Consider the following 16291-nt stretch of genomic DNA (forward strand, 5'->3'; position numbering starts at 1 on the left):
CAGGAAGATCACTTGAGCCTGGGAGGTTGAGCCTGAAGTGAACTATGATTGCACCACTGCACTCCAGCTTGAGACCCAGTCTTTTTTTTTTTTTTTTTTTTTTAAAGGAAAAAGAAAAAAGTAAGGAAAACATAGATATGTCATGAATATGTGAAATACATGTAGATTCCATTGTGTGTGTTTATCAACCGTTTATGTGATCAGTAAGGCTTCCCGTCAACCATAGGCTATTAGTAGTTAAGTTTTGAGGGAGTCAGAAATTGTATGTGGATTTTCAGCTGTTCGGGGTCAAGGGTCCCATGGTGTTCAAGGGTCAACTGTAGTTCATTCTGACTTTGTTGGCATTGCTTCTGTTTTCACTGTTTCCTCTACTGAAAATCTGATGGGGGCAGTGCCTATTGACCTCATATGCTTGGAAACTCGACAAGTAAACATCTTTTGGATCAAACACTTGAATGTTCAGCATGTGGCTGGGGAGGGGCCGGAGCTGCCATGCCTGCTCTCCTCCTCAAGGTGGGAGCACCAGCCCAAGCCCTGGGGCTCTACATGAGAGGTGATGGGAACAGCTGAGCCATAGGGCAGGTGCCCAGAGACGCAGCTTTGAACAGGCGTAGCTGCTGGGGAGGTGGTTGCTGGGCACTTCTGCACATATGTAAAGCTGTGCATCCTCCCTGGGGTTGTGTTAGGTGAGATGGGGATGAGGCTTGATACTTTTCCTTACCATCCTATGCACTTGGGTTTTCTGGCACTGGGACCCTGTTGCTTGCATTTTAGTCAGTCCCTGCTGAGCCCTTTGAGAGATGCACTGTGGGATGCTGAGGGAGAGGGATGCCAGAGATGTCAGAGCTGAGCCGTGGAGGATCAGGCAGGAGGAGCAGGCGCTCCCCAGCTCAGCCAAGGTGGGGAGGCTGCCCCAGGCAGGGGGCAAGAGGAGCAAAGGAGATCTCACAGCTCCTGGGAAGCTCTGTCTTCGTGAGCTCTGGCTCATCTGGTTCACCCTATTTGTCCTGCACCGTCTAGAGCCAAGGCTGACTGGGAGCCAGGGATACAAGGTGACCCCAACATCTCTGATCCTGCTCTCCTGGAATTCCCAGAAAAGCTGGGAGGCTTTGGAAAGGCCACTTTGACGGAAGGACAAGCATTGTATTTGAGGCCTGGATTTAGGGGAGGAAGGAGCTGCAGAAGGCTGGCAAGCCAGGCGTCCTCAGAGGGTTTTGACTGTGGTTCTCAAGGGCGGGGTTTCTTCTTCAAAGGCAGCCTAGAGTTTGGCCTTGTAGGCCATCAGCCTCTTTTTAACACTGGTCTCTTTTGACTGAGCTTTTCAGACTGATTCTGTGGAGGACAGGGACTGTGTCTAGTGGTATCTGTTTCTCCAAGTCTGTGGCTGGCAATAGTGGAGCCTTAATAAATGATTTTTTAGAGAATGAATCATGGGGGTAATGAGTAAAGCATTACAGAACACGAAGAACCTTTTAAGCCCCTATGTGTTGACAGGAAGAGGTAGAGAGACATTTGCTTTGAAATCCTTAACTTCTGGTTCAGAAAATTGATGTTCTAAGGTTTTGTGTATCATGACACTATTCCATTTCAAGCGTACCACTTGAGGCATAATTTACTGCTTTCTACATATTATTTGAATATAGGGAAATCAGTTAGATGTTAAAGGCAGGTTGGCATTCTGTTTAGAATAACCTTCTGATGATAAGCAGAAATCTAGCTTTTCCTGCCATTTTGTTTGATTTTTTTTCCAAAGACATTTATTGTACAGTGGGTTTCAAATTATTCTGGGGACAAATGGTATCATTTTGATGGTGTTTTCCAGTATAGTTGGCTTCATTGTGTAAGCACCTTGCTTGATGATATGCAGGGGAAGCTTGATGATATGCCGTGGCAGGGTCCTGCCTGTCCATGGAGGAAACGTCTTCTCCACTCCCTCCTGCACACGGCCACTGCCCGCACCCGGCGTCCTGGGTTGGGAGTGTGTGGGAGGCCAGTGGAGCCGTGGGCCTGGCTTTGCCCATCACCAAGCCTCCTGGGGAGAACAGCCCAAAATGCACCTCCCAGGACAGGGGAATGTCTGTCTCTGATACATATGGCAGGAGCAGCTTTGGGTCATCCTTGGGTTGTGATCATGGACCCATTTAGAGGAAAATGACATCCAGGGGTGAAGAAAGGCAGATAAACTCCATGTATCTCAGTGTTTTTTCATTTGTTGAGAAAACAGCAGGAAAAGGAAAACCTTTTAAACCCCATTAATGACACATATTTGAAAGCGTAAATGAATCCTATAAGGTGACATCCCTGAACTAGCGTGTTGGGTGAGATTGCCTCTTTTGTAACGGAAGGAGATGCTGAGGGAGATGACAGCGACGGAGACCCTGGCCAGCCACGCTCACACTGTGTTCAGAATGGGGATTTTCCTTCCCTGTTGTGTACCTTGCATTTTGAGAAGAGAAGACAAACCTTACACCAGGTCGGCATCACCAGTAACAGGAATCCCTCTCCGTTTGAAGGCAGTGATGGCCAGCGACTTTGCGGTGCCGAAATTTCGATACCTGGAGAGGCTCTTGATTCTTCATGGGCATTGGTGCTACTCCCGACTTGCCAACATGGTGCTGTACTTCTTCTACAAAAACACAGTAGGTATTGGATACCTGTCTAGAGTTTTGGGATTGGAAGTTTCGGTTCTTAGGACCATCGCCTGAATGAGGCGAAGGAGGATAGAGCAGATGGGAGGCCATGGACAACCTGTTCCGTCCTCCTTCGCCTGTGTGAGTGTCCCCTGTCCTGGGCTGGCTCTGCACTCGGTAGGCTCAGAGTCTAATTCAGGGGCATGAGAGCAGCTGCATCTCTATGGAGAGGTGGTGGAAACAGGTAGATAACACTAGCAAGTCCACTGATGGCTGCAGAGTGAGAAGGGGCGTAATTATGAGGCTAGCAGTTTGCACAGGGGCACACAGCTGGTAAGCCTTCAAGGCTGCGTTCACCCCAGGCCATCCAGTCCTGCTCCCAGGCTCCTAACCACTCTGTCCATGGGTTTCTCAGGAGCGTGCTGCTGAAATATCCCCAAACAGGAGTCCTCTAATCAGCATTTTCTCTAGAGTAGACAGGGAAAATCCAATGATAAGTACAATTGTGCTTTGTGGTCTGGGATCAGAATAAGGGAACTTAGCCTCACTCTGATTCCCATACTGAATGGCCTCTGTTGGGACACACCCACACCAGGACAGGCGACAGGCGGCAAGCCCCCAGGTCAGGGAGGCTCAGACCCGGCAGGAAGGGGGTGCCCATCGGGCCTTCCCACCCTCTCCCACCTCCCAGGCTTGCAGAGCAGACGCACCCCTCTTGGATGAACTCAGTCTGTAGCTGAATTGACCCTGCTGTAAAGTCACACCCAGGGCAGATTGGCTGCAGACATTTCTGTCTCTCTGGGGTCTCTGCATACAGCCTGGTCATTTCATGTGGACCTTCATGTTGGACTCTTCGTTCCTTCTTCACTGCTTCTTTGGCAGATGGGCTCCTCCATAGCCCTGCAGGATGGACCACATGGCCGCCTCAGAGTTCTGCCCCATTTGTAAGAGATTTCTAGATATTTTACTGAGGAGTTGCTAGGCTGCTGCTGCTTTGGGCTGAATGTACAAACAAAGAGACAAAATAAACTCTTAGGATAAGTGATCTTCCAAGGTAGTCCCATAAATCTACCTGGCTAAACACCAGAACTCCAGTGTCAAGATTATCCTGTACTCTTCTGAAAATAAAATAAAATAAAAGGTGTATTCTTTTTCCAGTTCCATATAAAAACTCTCCAGTTAGCTAGCTCTAAACTGTCATTGGTTGTTCATGTTTTTGTTTTTATTTTTTGAGACAGGGTGTCACTATTGTCTCCCAGGCTGTAGTGCAGTGGCACCATCATAGCTCACTGCAGCCTCAACTTCCTGGGCTCAAGTGATCTTCCAGCCTCAGCCTCCCAAGCAGCTGGGACTACAGGTGCGTGCCACCACGCCCATCTAATTTTTTTTTTATTTATTTTGTAGAGACAGGGTCTCACTTTGTTGCTCCGGTTGGTTCTCCATGTTCTTAATTGTTTTTCTGGAGGCTACACCTGCTTTCTTTTCCCAACCCCTCTTTCCCCGTCACACCCACCCCCTTCATTTTTCGGAGCGTCTTCCAGCAAACGCATACAGCTGCTCAGATCCAGTCAGGGCAAGTTTAACTTGATAGGTTTGGTCCCAGACATTAATTCAGATTAGGTTGTGCCTGGGACTATCCGAGGAAGGCTGTGTCACATCACTCCTGGGCTTGCTGGCTCATACCTCCTTTTTCCCAGCCCTGGCATTGAATCCCCAAAGCTTCGAGGCCTCAAGTGCACAGTTGTAAGCCTAAAGGTTCTCAGCTCCCGAAGGAGTGGAGGGATGAATGGGGGTGGGCGGGCAGAATCCAAGCCCCATTTCTATCACTTGTTAGCTGTGAGAACTTGAGCAAGTTAATTCCTTCTTTGGATTTTTTTTTTTTTCTTAAAGACAAGGTCTGATTCTGTTGCCCAGGCTGGAGTGCAGCGGTGCCACTATAGCTTACTGTATCCTCAAACTCCTAGGCTCAAGCAATCTCCCTGCCTCAGCCTCCTGAGTAGCTGGGACTACAGGCCACCATGCCCAGCTAATTTTGTCTATTTTGTAGAGACAGGGTGTTGCTATGTTGCCCAGGCTGGTGTCAAACTCCTGGCCTCAAGCTATCGTCCCATCTCTGCCTCCCAAAGTGTGGTATTATAGGCATGAACCACCATGTCCAGTCTTCTTTTAAATATTAAAAAAACAAAACAAAGCCTGTGAGTTGAGCCAGCTGATCCCTAATTCCCAGTTAAAATGTCTCAGATCGAAGGGAGGGCAAGAATAATGTAGGCCAAATCATTAAACATTTCAGATGCAAACAAAGGCCCTAGTGGCCACCTGGAATGGGCACAGCCTCCTGCTTGCTGCGATGAGTCCCTCCCCATGGAAGGGTGCAGAAAGGAGAAGAGGACGCCTGTTTTTATTCCATAAAAACGCCAGGCCTTTGTTAACAAGCATTAATCTACATGAGGAGTTCAAGGATAATCACTCTGCCTCCTGAAATGAGAAATTCATTAGTTTTAGGAATAAGATGGCCTTTCTTTCCAATAAAAAGCAGAGAAGAAAGGTTTCCATAGCAACAGTGGTTTGGGAAGAAAGCTTTTTGGTACTATAGGAAAAAAAATCTCAATTATCTGAGTACTTATCTTCTCTTTCTCTTGACTGTATTTGCTACCGATGACTCACTAGGCCAAGACTGTGGGGGTGAGTGAGCGAGAGCCAGCCGTAGGAGTGAGGAAGGGAAGAAAGTCAATGAATAAAAACCAAATGTTCGTTTTCAGCATGTAGGGAAAGGCTGCATATTAAGACATTTAAATCATAGTCTGACACAGGACTTGGAGGCTACGTGGCATGGTGGGTTATTTCAACATAAGCTATCGTTTCTTATGATCTTCACAAGTCACTTTCAGGTCAAGAAGCCAAAAGCTCAGGGAGGTGAAGTGACTGAGTCAGGGTCAAAAGGGTAGATAGTTGCAGCTCCAGAACCAAGCCCAGGCCTTGCGGTGCCCAGCAGAAAATGTCTGTCCAGCGTCAGAGTTCCCTACTGGGACTGTGCCTGCCCTCCAAGCCAAGACCCATCGCAGTTGAACAAGTTGGGTTCCTTACTCACACCGTGACCTCAGCCAAGTCATTTGATGTCTTGGAACTTCAAGTTCCCTCTCTGTATGTGGGGTAAGAGCACTGGCCCTGCCTGAGTCCCAAACAAGGGAACTAACGATACCACTCACCACCACACACCGTAGGTGAGCACCTATAGCTCTCCAGGGACTCTGGTGAGTACTCTAAATGCACTGGGTCACTTCATGCTCACAGCAGCTGCATTGGCTGAGTATCATTGGTATGCCCATGTCATGAGCAAGGAAAGTAAGACTGAGGAGTTCATGCTCTGTGCCCAGCTATATAGCTCATGAGTGTTAGAATGCTTTGCAATCACTAAACTGTCATGCCCACCGTATAAATGCACTCAGGCCACTGATATTCAGGAATCTAGCAATAGTGAGAAGAGATCTGACCTTGCTCCCACCCCACTGAGCAGGGGCCAGAGGTGGCTGTTCCACCTCCCTGAATCTCACTTTCCTATTCTGCTGAGCCGGGTAGCTGTAGCTATGAGGATCAGAGATGATGCCTCTCCCTCTCCCCACAGCAGAGGTCCCTGTGGACCATCAGGTCACCGCAGCGATGTTGATGAGGTCATTGGCTTTGCTATTGTGCTTTTGTGTGTCCTCCCCTCAGTGGGAGTCAGTCACTGTCCACTGCACCTCCTCGGAGAGTATGCAGGTCACTAAAGAAGAGACAGGAGCATAGATATAGCCACAGGTATGCTTTGTCTGGGGTCACAAACAGAGGAGGGCCACTAGGGAAGGTGCCACAGCTCATACCCAACTGGCCCTCTTGAAATGTGAGCAGCCCTCTACACCCCGTGAAACCTTGATTTTGTTTTATGTTAATAATCCAGAGCTTGTCAAGCACAAAATCTCATCCCCGCAAGGGCTGCTCCTGGGAATTCCCAATTCTCACTGCCAGTTCTTCTTTCTTAAGGGAGTGAGGAGGGCAAAGGGAAAGAGGAAGAGGGAGAGGCAGAGGCCAGCAGCAGGGCTCAAGGTCACGGCTGTCTTTGGAAGAAATCGCTGCCAATACAGTTAATCTTGACTGTGAAACTCTGCAGGCCTGTCAGCTCTCTCGGATGAGAATCCTCAGCAATGGCTGAAGACTCGCCTGTTCCTGTTCTTCCTTTCTTGATTTCAGATGTTTGTGGGCCTCCTGTTTTGGTTCCAGTTTTTCTGTGGCTTCTCTGCATCTGCCATGATTGACCAGTGGTATCTAATCTTCTTTAATCTGCTCTTCTCGTCACTTCCCCCGCTCGTGACTGGGGTGCTGGACAGGGATGTGCCGGCCAACGTGCTGCTGACCAACCCGCAGCTCTACAAGAGTGGCCAGAACATGGAGGTAAAACTCCCCCGAGTCTCCGCCTTCCACCTCCTGAGCTCTGCCCTCCAGGTTCACTCTTCCAAAGTGCCAGTCCCCCAGCCTCCCTTTAGATGGACACCCTGGACAAACTGAAATTCTAGAATTCAACATTCTAGAGGACGGAGAAAAAGGGCTGCTTTCTGCTTGGCTGTGGTGCATCAAGTGTCGTAAGCGAAACTGTCCCCCCTCCAAGAGTCTCCAGGAGCCCAAGGAAAGCCCAGAGTCCAAGTCAGTCACAGGAGATCACTGAGGCTAGAGGGGGGTTTTTCTAAAGCAAGGAAGAAAATGTGACTTATTTTGAATGGGATTTAACAAGAAGACAAACCCACAAGGAAGCCACTGAGCCACTGAAAGAGCAAATAGATTTAAATACATATTGGCATTAATATACCACATAGATTCACACACTGATGACCAGCTGTTTCTAGCCAGCCATTAAAGTAGACAGCAAGTGCTTTTCTTTGCCTTGAATTATTCCATGTGGGCGAAAAGAACATGGAGTCTCATTTCTCCTGCAATAATCCCTAATTCCAGATTCATTCACTGATGAGTTAACTTCCCCTGGCCACCTCTGAGGATGTTCAGTTCCCACAGAAGCAGGCCGCATGCACGGGATGCCGGGAGGCTGAGGGCCAGGGAGGGGAGCAGAGCCTCTGCTTGTTATCTGTTGCTTCAGGGGAATTCCCATCCTTGGCCAGACCTCAGCCTCCTCGGCCACCTGTGGGACAGAGACGCTGGGAGTGTGTCCTGTCCTGTGGAATTAGGTGGCCCACAGGAGGAGCCTAGCCAGCACTTTCCCTAAGTGCTCAGCCAGAGCTCCTTCCTCAGTCTGTGTTTCCTGCAGGTCCTGTGCCAGCTGCTCTGGTACTTGGCAGGATCAAATACACATTTGGTCACCCGGGTAATAGAGAGTCTGTTCATCTATATCAAGGTTATTTTCATTTCTGCCCATGGGTATATAGCTGTTTGCTTTTAACATTGGGACACATCCGTCGTGTAATTTTAAAAGTGAAGACTCACTCTTAAGAAACATTCTAAGGGATCCACCACCAAGAAGGGCAAAACCTGGTCAAAGTGGAAGGAATAGAAGGGCTCAAACTGGGGGAGAATGCCCGGAATTTCAGGTGCTATTCCTACTTCCTACTTGAGAGACATGTTCCCTGGGAAGATGCAGAAAGCAGTTTCATCTTTTTTTTTTTTTTTTTTTTTTTTTTTTTTGAGACAGGGTCTCGCTCTGTCACCCAGGCTGGAGTGCAGTGGCGTGATCTCGGCTCACTGCAAGCTCCGCCTCCCGGGTTCACGCCGTTCTCCTGCCTCAGCCTCCCGAGTAGCTGGGACTACAGGCGCCCGCCACCACGCCCAGCTAATTTTTCTGTATATTTAGTAGAGACGGGGTTTCACCATGTTAGCCAGGATGGTCTCGATCTCCTGACCTCGTGATCCACCCGCCTCGGCATCCCAAAGTGCTGGGATTACAGGCGTGAGCCACCGCGCCCGGCCAGTTTCATCTTTTTCCTGTGAACCTGGAGCTACTGAAGCTCGTCTTGTTGGTGCAGGTGTGCCCAGTGAGTGACTCAGCTGCAGATAGTTTTGTAGGTGTTTGGTAGTGCTTTTCATCAGGCCTCTGGGGCCTCGCGTCTCCAAAAGTCCTGAGAGAGTCAGTTTTCCTCGGGTGCTTGCCTTGTGCATTAACTTACGTGTAGCATCCTAGGAAATGTCGTTCGAGGTGTCAACCTAAATAGCAAACAGAGAGAGGCTTTCTAAAAGAGAATGGTGTTTATCCGGGAATAGGGCATTGCAATGGGAATATGTGTGCTGTAGTAAGCTGTGTGCATATTTAGCGAGATAAAGGAAGACAAATGTATTTAAAGGAAAAAATTTCATGATCGTTTTGAGATGCTCTTTCCTTGACTACAAGGATAAACGACAAAGATGGTGCCTGTTTGAGATTGGACAGACAGTTGCTGGGCACATGTCCTTACAGATATATTTTTCTGTGGATATGATCATTTTTGTTATCAGGTATTTATGCATGAGAACCCTCCCTTCATGGCCTTTCCCAGCTCTACTCCTCAGGGTGGGTTTTTGTTGTTGTTATTGTTGTTGTTTTTAACACAAGTGACTCCATTTTTATTCTAACTGCTTTCACAGAGGATCCCAATGCTTCACTGCAACATCACTGATTGTTTTTGTGTCCCAGGAATACCGGCCACGAACGTTCTGGTTTAACATGGCTGACGCCACCTTCCAGAGCCTCGTTTGCTTTTCCATTCCTTACCTGGTAAGTTGGCCCCCGGGTGCAGTTTTTCTTATCAGCTGGATCCGGGGACCTACAGACCCAGGACCCCACTGTCTTTCAGGCCTACTATGACTCGAACGTGGACCTGTTTACCTGGGGGACCCCTATCGTGACAATTGCGCTGCTCACCTTCCTGCTTCACCTGGGCATCGAAACCAAAACCTGGGTAAGAGCCGCCTGCGTGGCCACATCTCAGAAGAGCACTGATGCCATGGACCCCACACTTCCCTGCAGATTCATGAGGTCTGGGAGGTCGTTTTGAGTAGACAGGAGACTGCAAAGCTGACCTCAGTGTGATGAGAAGGACAATGACACATTCCCGAGCCCTGTGGTATGGGGAGCCGCTGCAGCCCGATGCTCGCACTTCCCCGGCCACGCTCATCTCCCTCCCGCCTCTTTCCCGATTCCACCACCACATTCTCTCCTTTCCCTACTGTCTTGCCTTCTCGCCCCTGACTCCATCTCACCTCCTGTGCATCTCCCAGGGTGGTCCATGGGTTCCGGAGGCCTCACTGAGCCCCACCGGTTACCCACGTCATAGACCGCAGTGTGTCTGAAGGCCTCAGAACCTCACACCTGCTCATTGATGACTGGCACATTTTTGTTATTGTCATTGTTGTCTCTTTTAGGTGGAAATAAAAACACTTTCTTTCTCATTCCCCCTCAGACCTGGCTCAACTGGATAACGTGTGGCTTCAGTGTCCTTTTGTTTTTCACTGTGGCTTTGATTTACAATGCGTCTTGTGCCACGTGCTATCCTCCGTCCAACCCTTACTGGACTATGCAAGCCTTACTGGGTGACCCAGTGTTTTACTTGACTTGCCTGATGACGCCTGTCGCTGCGCTGCTGCCCAGGTGGGTGTCGGAGCGGGATGGTGCCTCTGAGCCCCGAGTGAGCCCAGACGACATTGGCATTGCTTCTGCTCTGTGTGGGTCTCTGGAAGCTCAAAGACACCACCGACAGGAATATCTAACTTTTTGTTTTAATGTGCTTTTTCTAGATTGTTTTTCAGATCCCTCCAGGGGAGCATTTTCCCCACGCAACTTCAGCTGGCACGTCAGTTGACCAGGAAGTCCCCCAGGAGATGCAATGCTCCCAAAGAGACCTTTGCTCAGGGACACCTCCCGAAGGACTCGGGAACCGAGCACTCATCAGGGAGGACCGTCAAGACCTCTGTGCCCCTGTCCCAGCCTTCTTGGCACACACAGCAGCCGGTCTGCTCCCTGGAGGCCAGCGGGGAGCCCAGCACAGTGGACATGAGCATGCCATTGAGGGAGCACACCCTGCTGGAGGGGCTGAGCGCACCGGCCCCCATGTCCTCCGCGCCAGGGGAGGCTGTCCTGAGGAGTCCAGGAGGGTGTCCTGAGGAGTCCAAGGTGAGAGCTGCCAGCACCGGCAGGGTGACCCCCCTGTCTTCCCTCTTCAGCCTGCCCACCTTCAGCTTACTCAACTGGATTTCCTCCTGGTCGCTGGTCAGCAGGCTGGGGAGTATCTTACAGTTCTCCCGGACGGAGCAGCTTGCAGATGGACAAGCGGGATGTGGACTTCCTGTCCAGCCCCACTCAGGCAGATCAGGACTTCAGGGGCCAGACCACAGACTACTTATGGGAGCATCTTCAAGGCGGTCACAGTGAAAACCTTGAAATGGCCTTTTTTAATATATATAAATAAATGTTAATATTATTTATGTTTATTATTTGCACAGAAGAATTCTAGGGAGATGTATTTCTAAATGTTTCCCAGGCTAATACAGGAAACAAGAGGTACCAAAAAAGAAAGTTTATTTTTTAAAGTTCTAAGTAGAGTATATTGAAAAGAAAAAGAAGAGCCTTAACATATATAAAAGTTCAAAGAAGAGTAACACTTGAAAAGTGTGTTTAGATTTATTTTTTCGTCTCATTTTTAAGAACAAGCAGTATGATGTGTTTTCTTCAACATGTATGACTATGCACTGAGTACAAACGTGTGACTGCTCATAGTTGATGTAGGCAGGTGCGAACACGGGGGAACAATGAGCAGAGATGGCAGAGGGCAGAGCACATGGCCCCCAGAGGCTTCCAGTGTCACTGACGCAGGAGGACTGGGCTCCACTTTATCCAGATGAACGAAAGGAAGACCTCAAGAAAAATTCACAGTTGAGTGCATCCCAGCATTCTGTTCTGGGCAGGCATTTCAGGAAGACCACCTTGTAGGTATTACATCCCCGGTGTAGTATTTTGCCTGTTAAATCATAACAAGCAATAAACAACTTTCACTTTGCAAAGACAGTGTGTCCAGTTACCACTGGTGTATGAAATGATTAATACCTGACCTCACAGAGTATGATCTGAGGGCACTTCCGTAAGGCAAGTCCTTTTAGAGGCTATGAAGAAAACAGCTGCATGGCACATACCAAAGCTGCTGCACAGCTGGCCACCATGGCACCCTGCACCAGGCCATCAGCACCATATGCCAAGGAGCTTGGCGGTTTTCAGGCATTTTTCTAATGAGCCATTAGTTCTGTCCCTCTAAAACTAGAAAAGGAAGGGGAGGAAATGATAACAATCCAAGGCAATGATATGGCATGTCATCTTCTGAGCGCTTCTTTCTACTTTGTCAAACAGTTCTTAGTTGCTGGCTCTGCTCAGCACCGGGGCTGTGAAGGGTGTACTCCCTGCTGTGTGGGAGGGACCTAGGGCCTCTTTGGATGCCTGTCTTCGAGGACAGCAATGCAGAGAGGGCATAGGATCTGAGGACAAAGAAATTCCTCAGCGTGGCGTATCAGAAAGCATGGCTCATTCTGCAATGAGCCTTGAGTGTGGGCCATTGCAAGTCACAGAAAATGCACCTCATTCCAGTCAAGCAGAAAAGCAGGCACAGGCTCAGTGTAGGTCCCAAGAGAGGGTGCCTGGACTCAGCAATTCAGACCTGGGCTTTTCTCCCAGCTTTCAGGGACAGCTTTGTCCTGGGTCTGCCTCTGTTCTTGGGGATGCTTGGCTGGAGTCACCCCCAGGACTTATCCATGCATCACTATTCAGAAGAGACAGAGGGCCCCTCTCTCCACATTCCAAACAGAGTCCTGGTTTCCTCAGCCTCACCCTGCATAGCTTGCACAACATCCTCAGAACCATTCACTGGCAAATGGAGGGGAACGTCCTGACTGGGACTCCCAGCTGGAGCTGGGAGAGAGGTCCACCTCCCTTAGAACACCTGAGCTGCTGCATGAGTGGATGTCAGAGGAATCTCTATGCCCTGTTAAATGGGGGAGACAAAGGGGTGGTGGGGGCTTCAGCAGCCAGTGATTTCAGACCGAAGGTGACAGCCGTCCCAACCCTGCCCAGCCTGATGCCACTTCCTCTGTTGTTGGAACAACGCATAGGAAAAGAATCTCCTTTGGAAGGTGACAGTGCTCCCTGAATTAAGGTAATGGTTGTGAGCACCAAGTACAAGGACTAGATGCATATTTACCTGTGTATCTGAGAGTTCCAGATTCCCAGCTTCCAGATGATCCTGCACATACAACCTACCTTCTTTCCAGAGGATGTCTTTCTCCTCTGGAGAGTAGATGCTTGCTCTTGGGAAATGGAATGACCTTGGTGCTGGCTTCAGGAATTTGTATCTCACAGCCAGTCTAGAGAAATAAATGTTGTAAATGGCATTGACAGCTGCTCTTTAGGATGGGGAGTATTATGTAAATCCACAATAACAATCTATGGCAAGCAACTAAGTTTGATGTCAAAATGAACGTAATATGGGGGCGAACTTCATGATTATCTCAAAAAAGCAGTAGGTGAAATAGGTTACCAAATCCTAGTAACAAATATAAAATAAGTAGGAAGGCTGGCTTCCTCAGGCTTGGCGACAAAATAGCTGGGTTAGTCATTTGACATTGTACAGTGTGCCTAACTCAAAGTCAAAATCAATTAATTCTAAGTTCTTGGAGGTCAGATACTATGGCCTCTTCACTTTGGATCCCTGGCACCTTGCACAGAACCTAGCAGTTTGAATGCGCTGAGAAAATGTTTGAAGAATCGAAGAATGAGTGGTAATCCTGAAACACTGAAGGCATTCCTGTGGTAATCAGAGGTAAAGGACAATTGCTTGCTGTAACCCATTATGATTTAATATGTTCTGTAATTTCTGGCTAACAAGACATGCATTCTTGAAAAGACAGTGGGTTGAAAGTAAAAGGATGCAAAAGGACTTAATATATAAAGAATATGTAAAAGAAAGGAGACATAATTATATTAATATCAGACAACATAGACTTCAGGCCATAAAGAGGGACCTGATAATGATAAAAAGGCCTTCTCAGGACATGAGAATCGCCCAAGTGATGTACCCCTAATAACCAGAGCTTTAAAATACATGAAACTCAAATTTACAAAAAGGAGAAATAGACAAATCACAAATATACCCAGACTGTCTTTCAGTCATTTACAGAATAGATAGAGAAAAAAGTGGATGTAGGAGTTAGAGGGACATAGGCAATTTCCTTATTTGTGACTAGAAAATGCAGGCCCAGCTGTAAGTGTGCACGGCTGCAAGTGCTTGGATGTAACTACAAGCAGAGCTTCTCCCCTGCACATGGAAGTGGCCCAAGCCAAGCAAGGCCAGGCAGGCGCAGGGAGAGGTGCAGAGTGCAGAGAGGAGCAGGGAGAGAGACCTGGAAGAGGAGTGAGCACAGAGAGGGTCCCGGCTCCCTGACTCATTGGCCAGGAGGCACCTGCCCTCATCATATCTGTGCCTTCGGTAAGGGGCCGGGACTCAGCTTCGCCCTCCTCCTGCTTTCCTCGCATCTCTACTGAAAATGCCCCTGTTTGGACCTGTTACCTCGAAGGCACGAAGACTTTCATAAGTGTTCACCCTGCCACTGCTGCAGAGCCCATGTCTAGGGGAGCTTCCCACACTCAGGGTGAGGGCACATTTGTGAATCACAAAATCAACTTTGTCACCACCAGCTTTTTGGTCCCTTCCTTTCCCCTCCCCCTCTCCCTCCCCCTTCCCCTCCCCCTTCCCCTTCCCCTTTCCTTTCCAACAGGGTCTCACTCTGTTGCCCAGGCTGGAGTGCAGGGGCGTGATCACAGCTCACTGCAGCCTCTACCTCCTGGGCCCACAGGGTCCTCCTGCCTTAGCCTCCCAAGTAGCTGGGACTACAGGCACCTGCCACCATGCCCAGCTAATTTTTGTATTTTTTTGTAGAGATGGGCTTTTGCCATGTTGGCCAGGCTGGTCTCAAACTCCGAGGCTCAAGTAATCTGCCTGCCTTAGTGTCCCAAAGTGCTGGGGTTACAGGCATTAGCCAACGCCGCCTGACCTTGTTTTTCTTTAATGAAATGATGGCCTTTGGTGGTCTGAGCAAGCTCTAGGGAAGAGAGCCTTGTTGTTCCCTCCCTCCCAGCCCCTGGGGTTCATCTCACTCAGAAGGGAAGCCATGTCTGGGGCCTCTCAATGGTGTGGTTGCTGTTACACGGGCCCTGAGAGCCCCACCCAGAGGATCTTCCTGTTGCGACTCCTTTTTTATCTCAACCTAGCCTGTTCTCACACAACGTCAACCTGGTGTCTTACTGAATGAATCCCTTCTCATGTTTGTATTTAAAAGCACTAAAATACTTTCGAACTACTTGACCTTAGTTTATACCTAACCTGGGGCAAGTGTTTTGGAACAACAGAAGTGACAAAAGTGTTTACAGGATGCTTAGAATGGTACTGCTGTTCTCTGGTCCTCATTAATCAAACCACAGCTAGAGGCCTTCACTGGAAAGTGTATGACATGGCTCAGACTTCGGATGGCACAAACCAACACCTCCTGAGCCAGGCCCAGGCTCAGGCCCAACCAGTACGCGATGTGCCTCCAAATTTGCCGGGAGACCATCCGCAGCTTCCAAAATTCCTCGAGCAGCGCACCCCGCAGCCATCCAGCCAGGGCAGACTTCGGCCGGCTCTTAACGTTTTCTTCCTAATGAGGAATTTTCAGCATCCTCAGTTCTTGTTTAAAATGGCACACAAAGCCCAGGTTGTTCCCTGAACTGCAAACCTGTCTGCTTTTCACCTTTTCCCAGCCTCTCTGGCTGGAGGGCGACAGCAACCCAGGTGAGACTGGGGAGGCCCCGGGCCCCGGGCTGTCCTCCCATTTCTCTTCCAGCTTTCAGCACAGCTGCCTTCTCTAATGCCACAGGCAGATTCGTGCTTTACTGCAGAAAAGTGGTATTTCCTAGCTCATAATTTAATTATTTTAGAAAAGGCTATCTTTTTAGTTTTACAGATGTTAACTTTGCATCTCAAAGTTAAATGACAAAAATAAATAAATAATGTAAGACAGACCAGCTGTCCGGCAAATAATCCACAGAGAAATGCAAAAATGTTCTGGACAGCCAGGGCTGACCCATCTATGCTTTCAGAATGAAGCTGTGAAGTTTCTTTTTATTTATTTATTATTCCCGAAGCCATGAATTTTAAAGAGGCCTGGCCAGGGACACAATCACTAAATAAAGCAAAGAAGGGGATCCTGACTAGCTGGGCCGTCTGAGTTAACCAGTCATTTATTATCAATAGCAGTCCCTACGCTGGGAAGACGGCAGAGGTTCGTAGACAGGTAGTGCCAAGCGTCTTTCTCATTCTGAATCTCCTTTGTCCAAGCTCAAGGCCTGTGATGAAGACTCACTCTCAGGCCTTTGGGGTACAAGAGGCTGCCATGGTTATTCTGTTTGGAAAACACTTCCAGAGCCCTGACCCCACGGTGCACGTGTGGCTCTGCCTCACTACACACCAGGCCTGAGGGGACCTGGGCGAGCTTCCTCTTTGCCCTCCAACCCTGCAGGGGCGTCAGGGCACCATGAAACTCATGCCCACATGCACTTCAATGGAGAGTGTCCCGGGCTGGGGACACACACCAAGGCTTGCCATCACGTTCTTTTCATCAGTGTAACAGTGGTA

General features: G+C 48.9%; 1 protein-coding gene across 1 annotated transcript in view; it reads left to right on the forward strand.

Moving 5' to 3' along the window:
* The window catches only part of ATP10A (ATPase phospholipid transporting 10A (putative)), a 179803-nt gene extending 168164 nt beyond the window's left edge, over positions 1 to 11639 (forward strand). The window contains exons 16-21 of the mRNA XM_054451653.2: positions 2514 to 2639; positions 6855 to 7055; positions 9277 to 9357; positions 9437 to 9541; positions 10043 to 10230; positions 10377 to 11639. Of these exons, the coding sequence (XP_054307628.1) occupies positions 2514 to 2639; positions 6855 to 7055; positions 9277 to 9357; positions 9437 to 9541; positions 10043 to 10230; positions 10377 to 11010 (1335 nt within the window). The 3' untranslated portion in view covers positions 11011 to 11639. The remainder of the gene's footprint in view (positions 1 to 2513; positions 2640 to 6854; positions 7056 to 9276; positions 9358 to 9436; positions 9542 to 10042; positions 10231 to 10376) is intronic.
* The last annotated feature ends 4652 nt before the right edge of the window (positions 11640 to 16291 follow it).

Source organism: Pongo pygmaeus, chromosome 16, assembly GCF_028885625.2.
Source record: "Pongo pygmaeus isolate AG05252 chromosome 16, NHGRI_mPonPyg2-v2.0_pri, whole genome shotgun sequence".
In the NCBI taxonomy this organism is placed as follows: domain Eukaryota; kingdom Metazoa; phylum Chordata; class Mammalia; order Primates; family Hominidae; genus Pongo; species Pongo pygmaeus.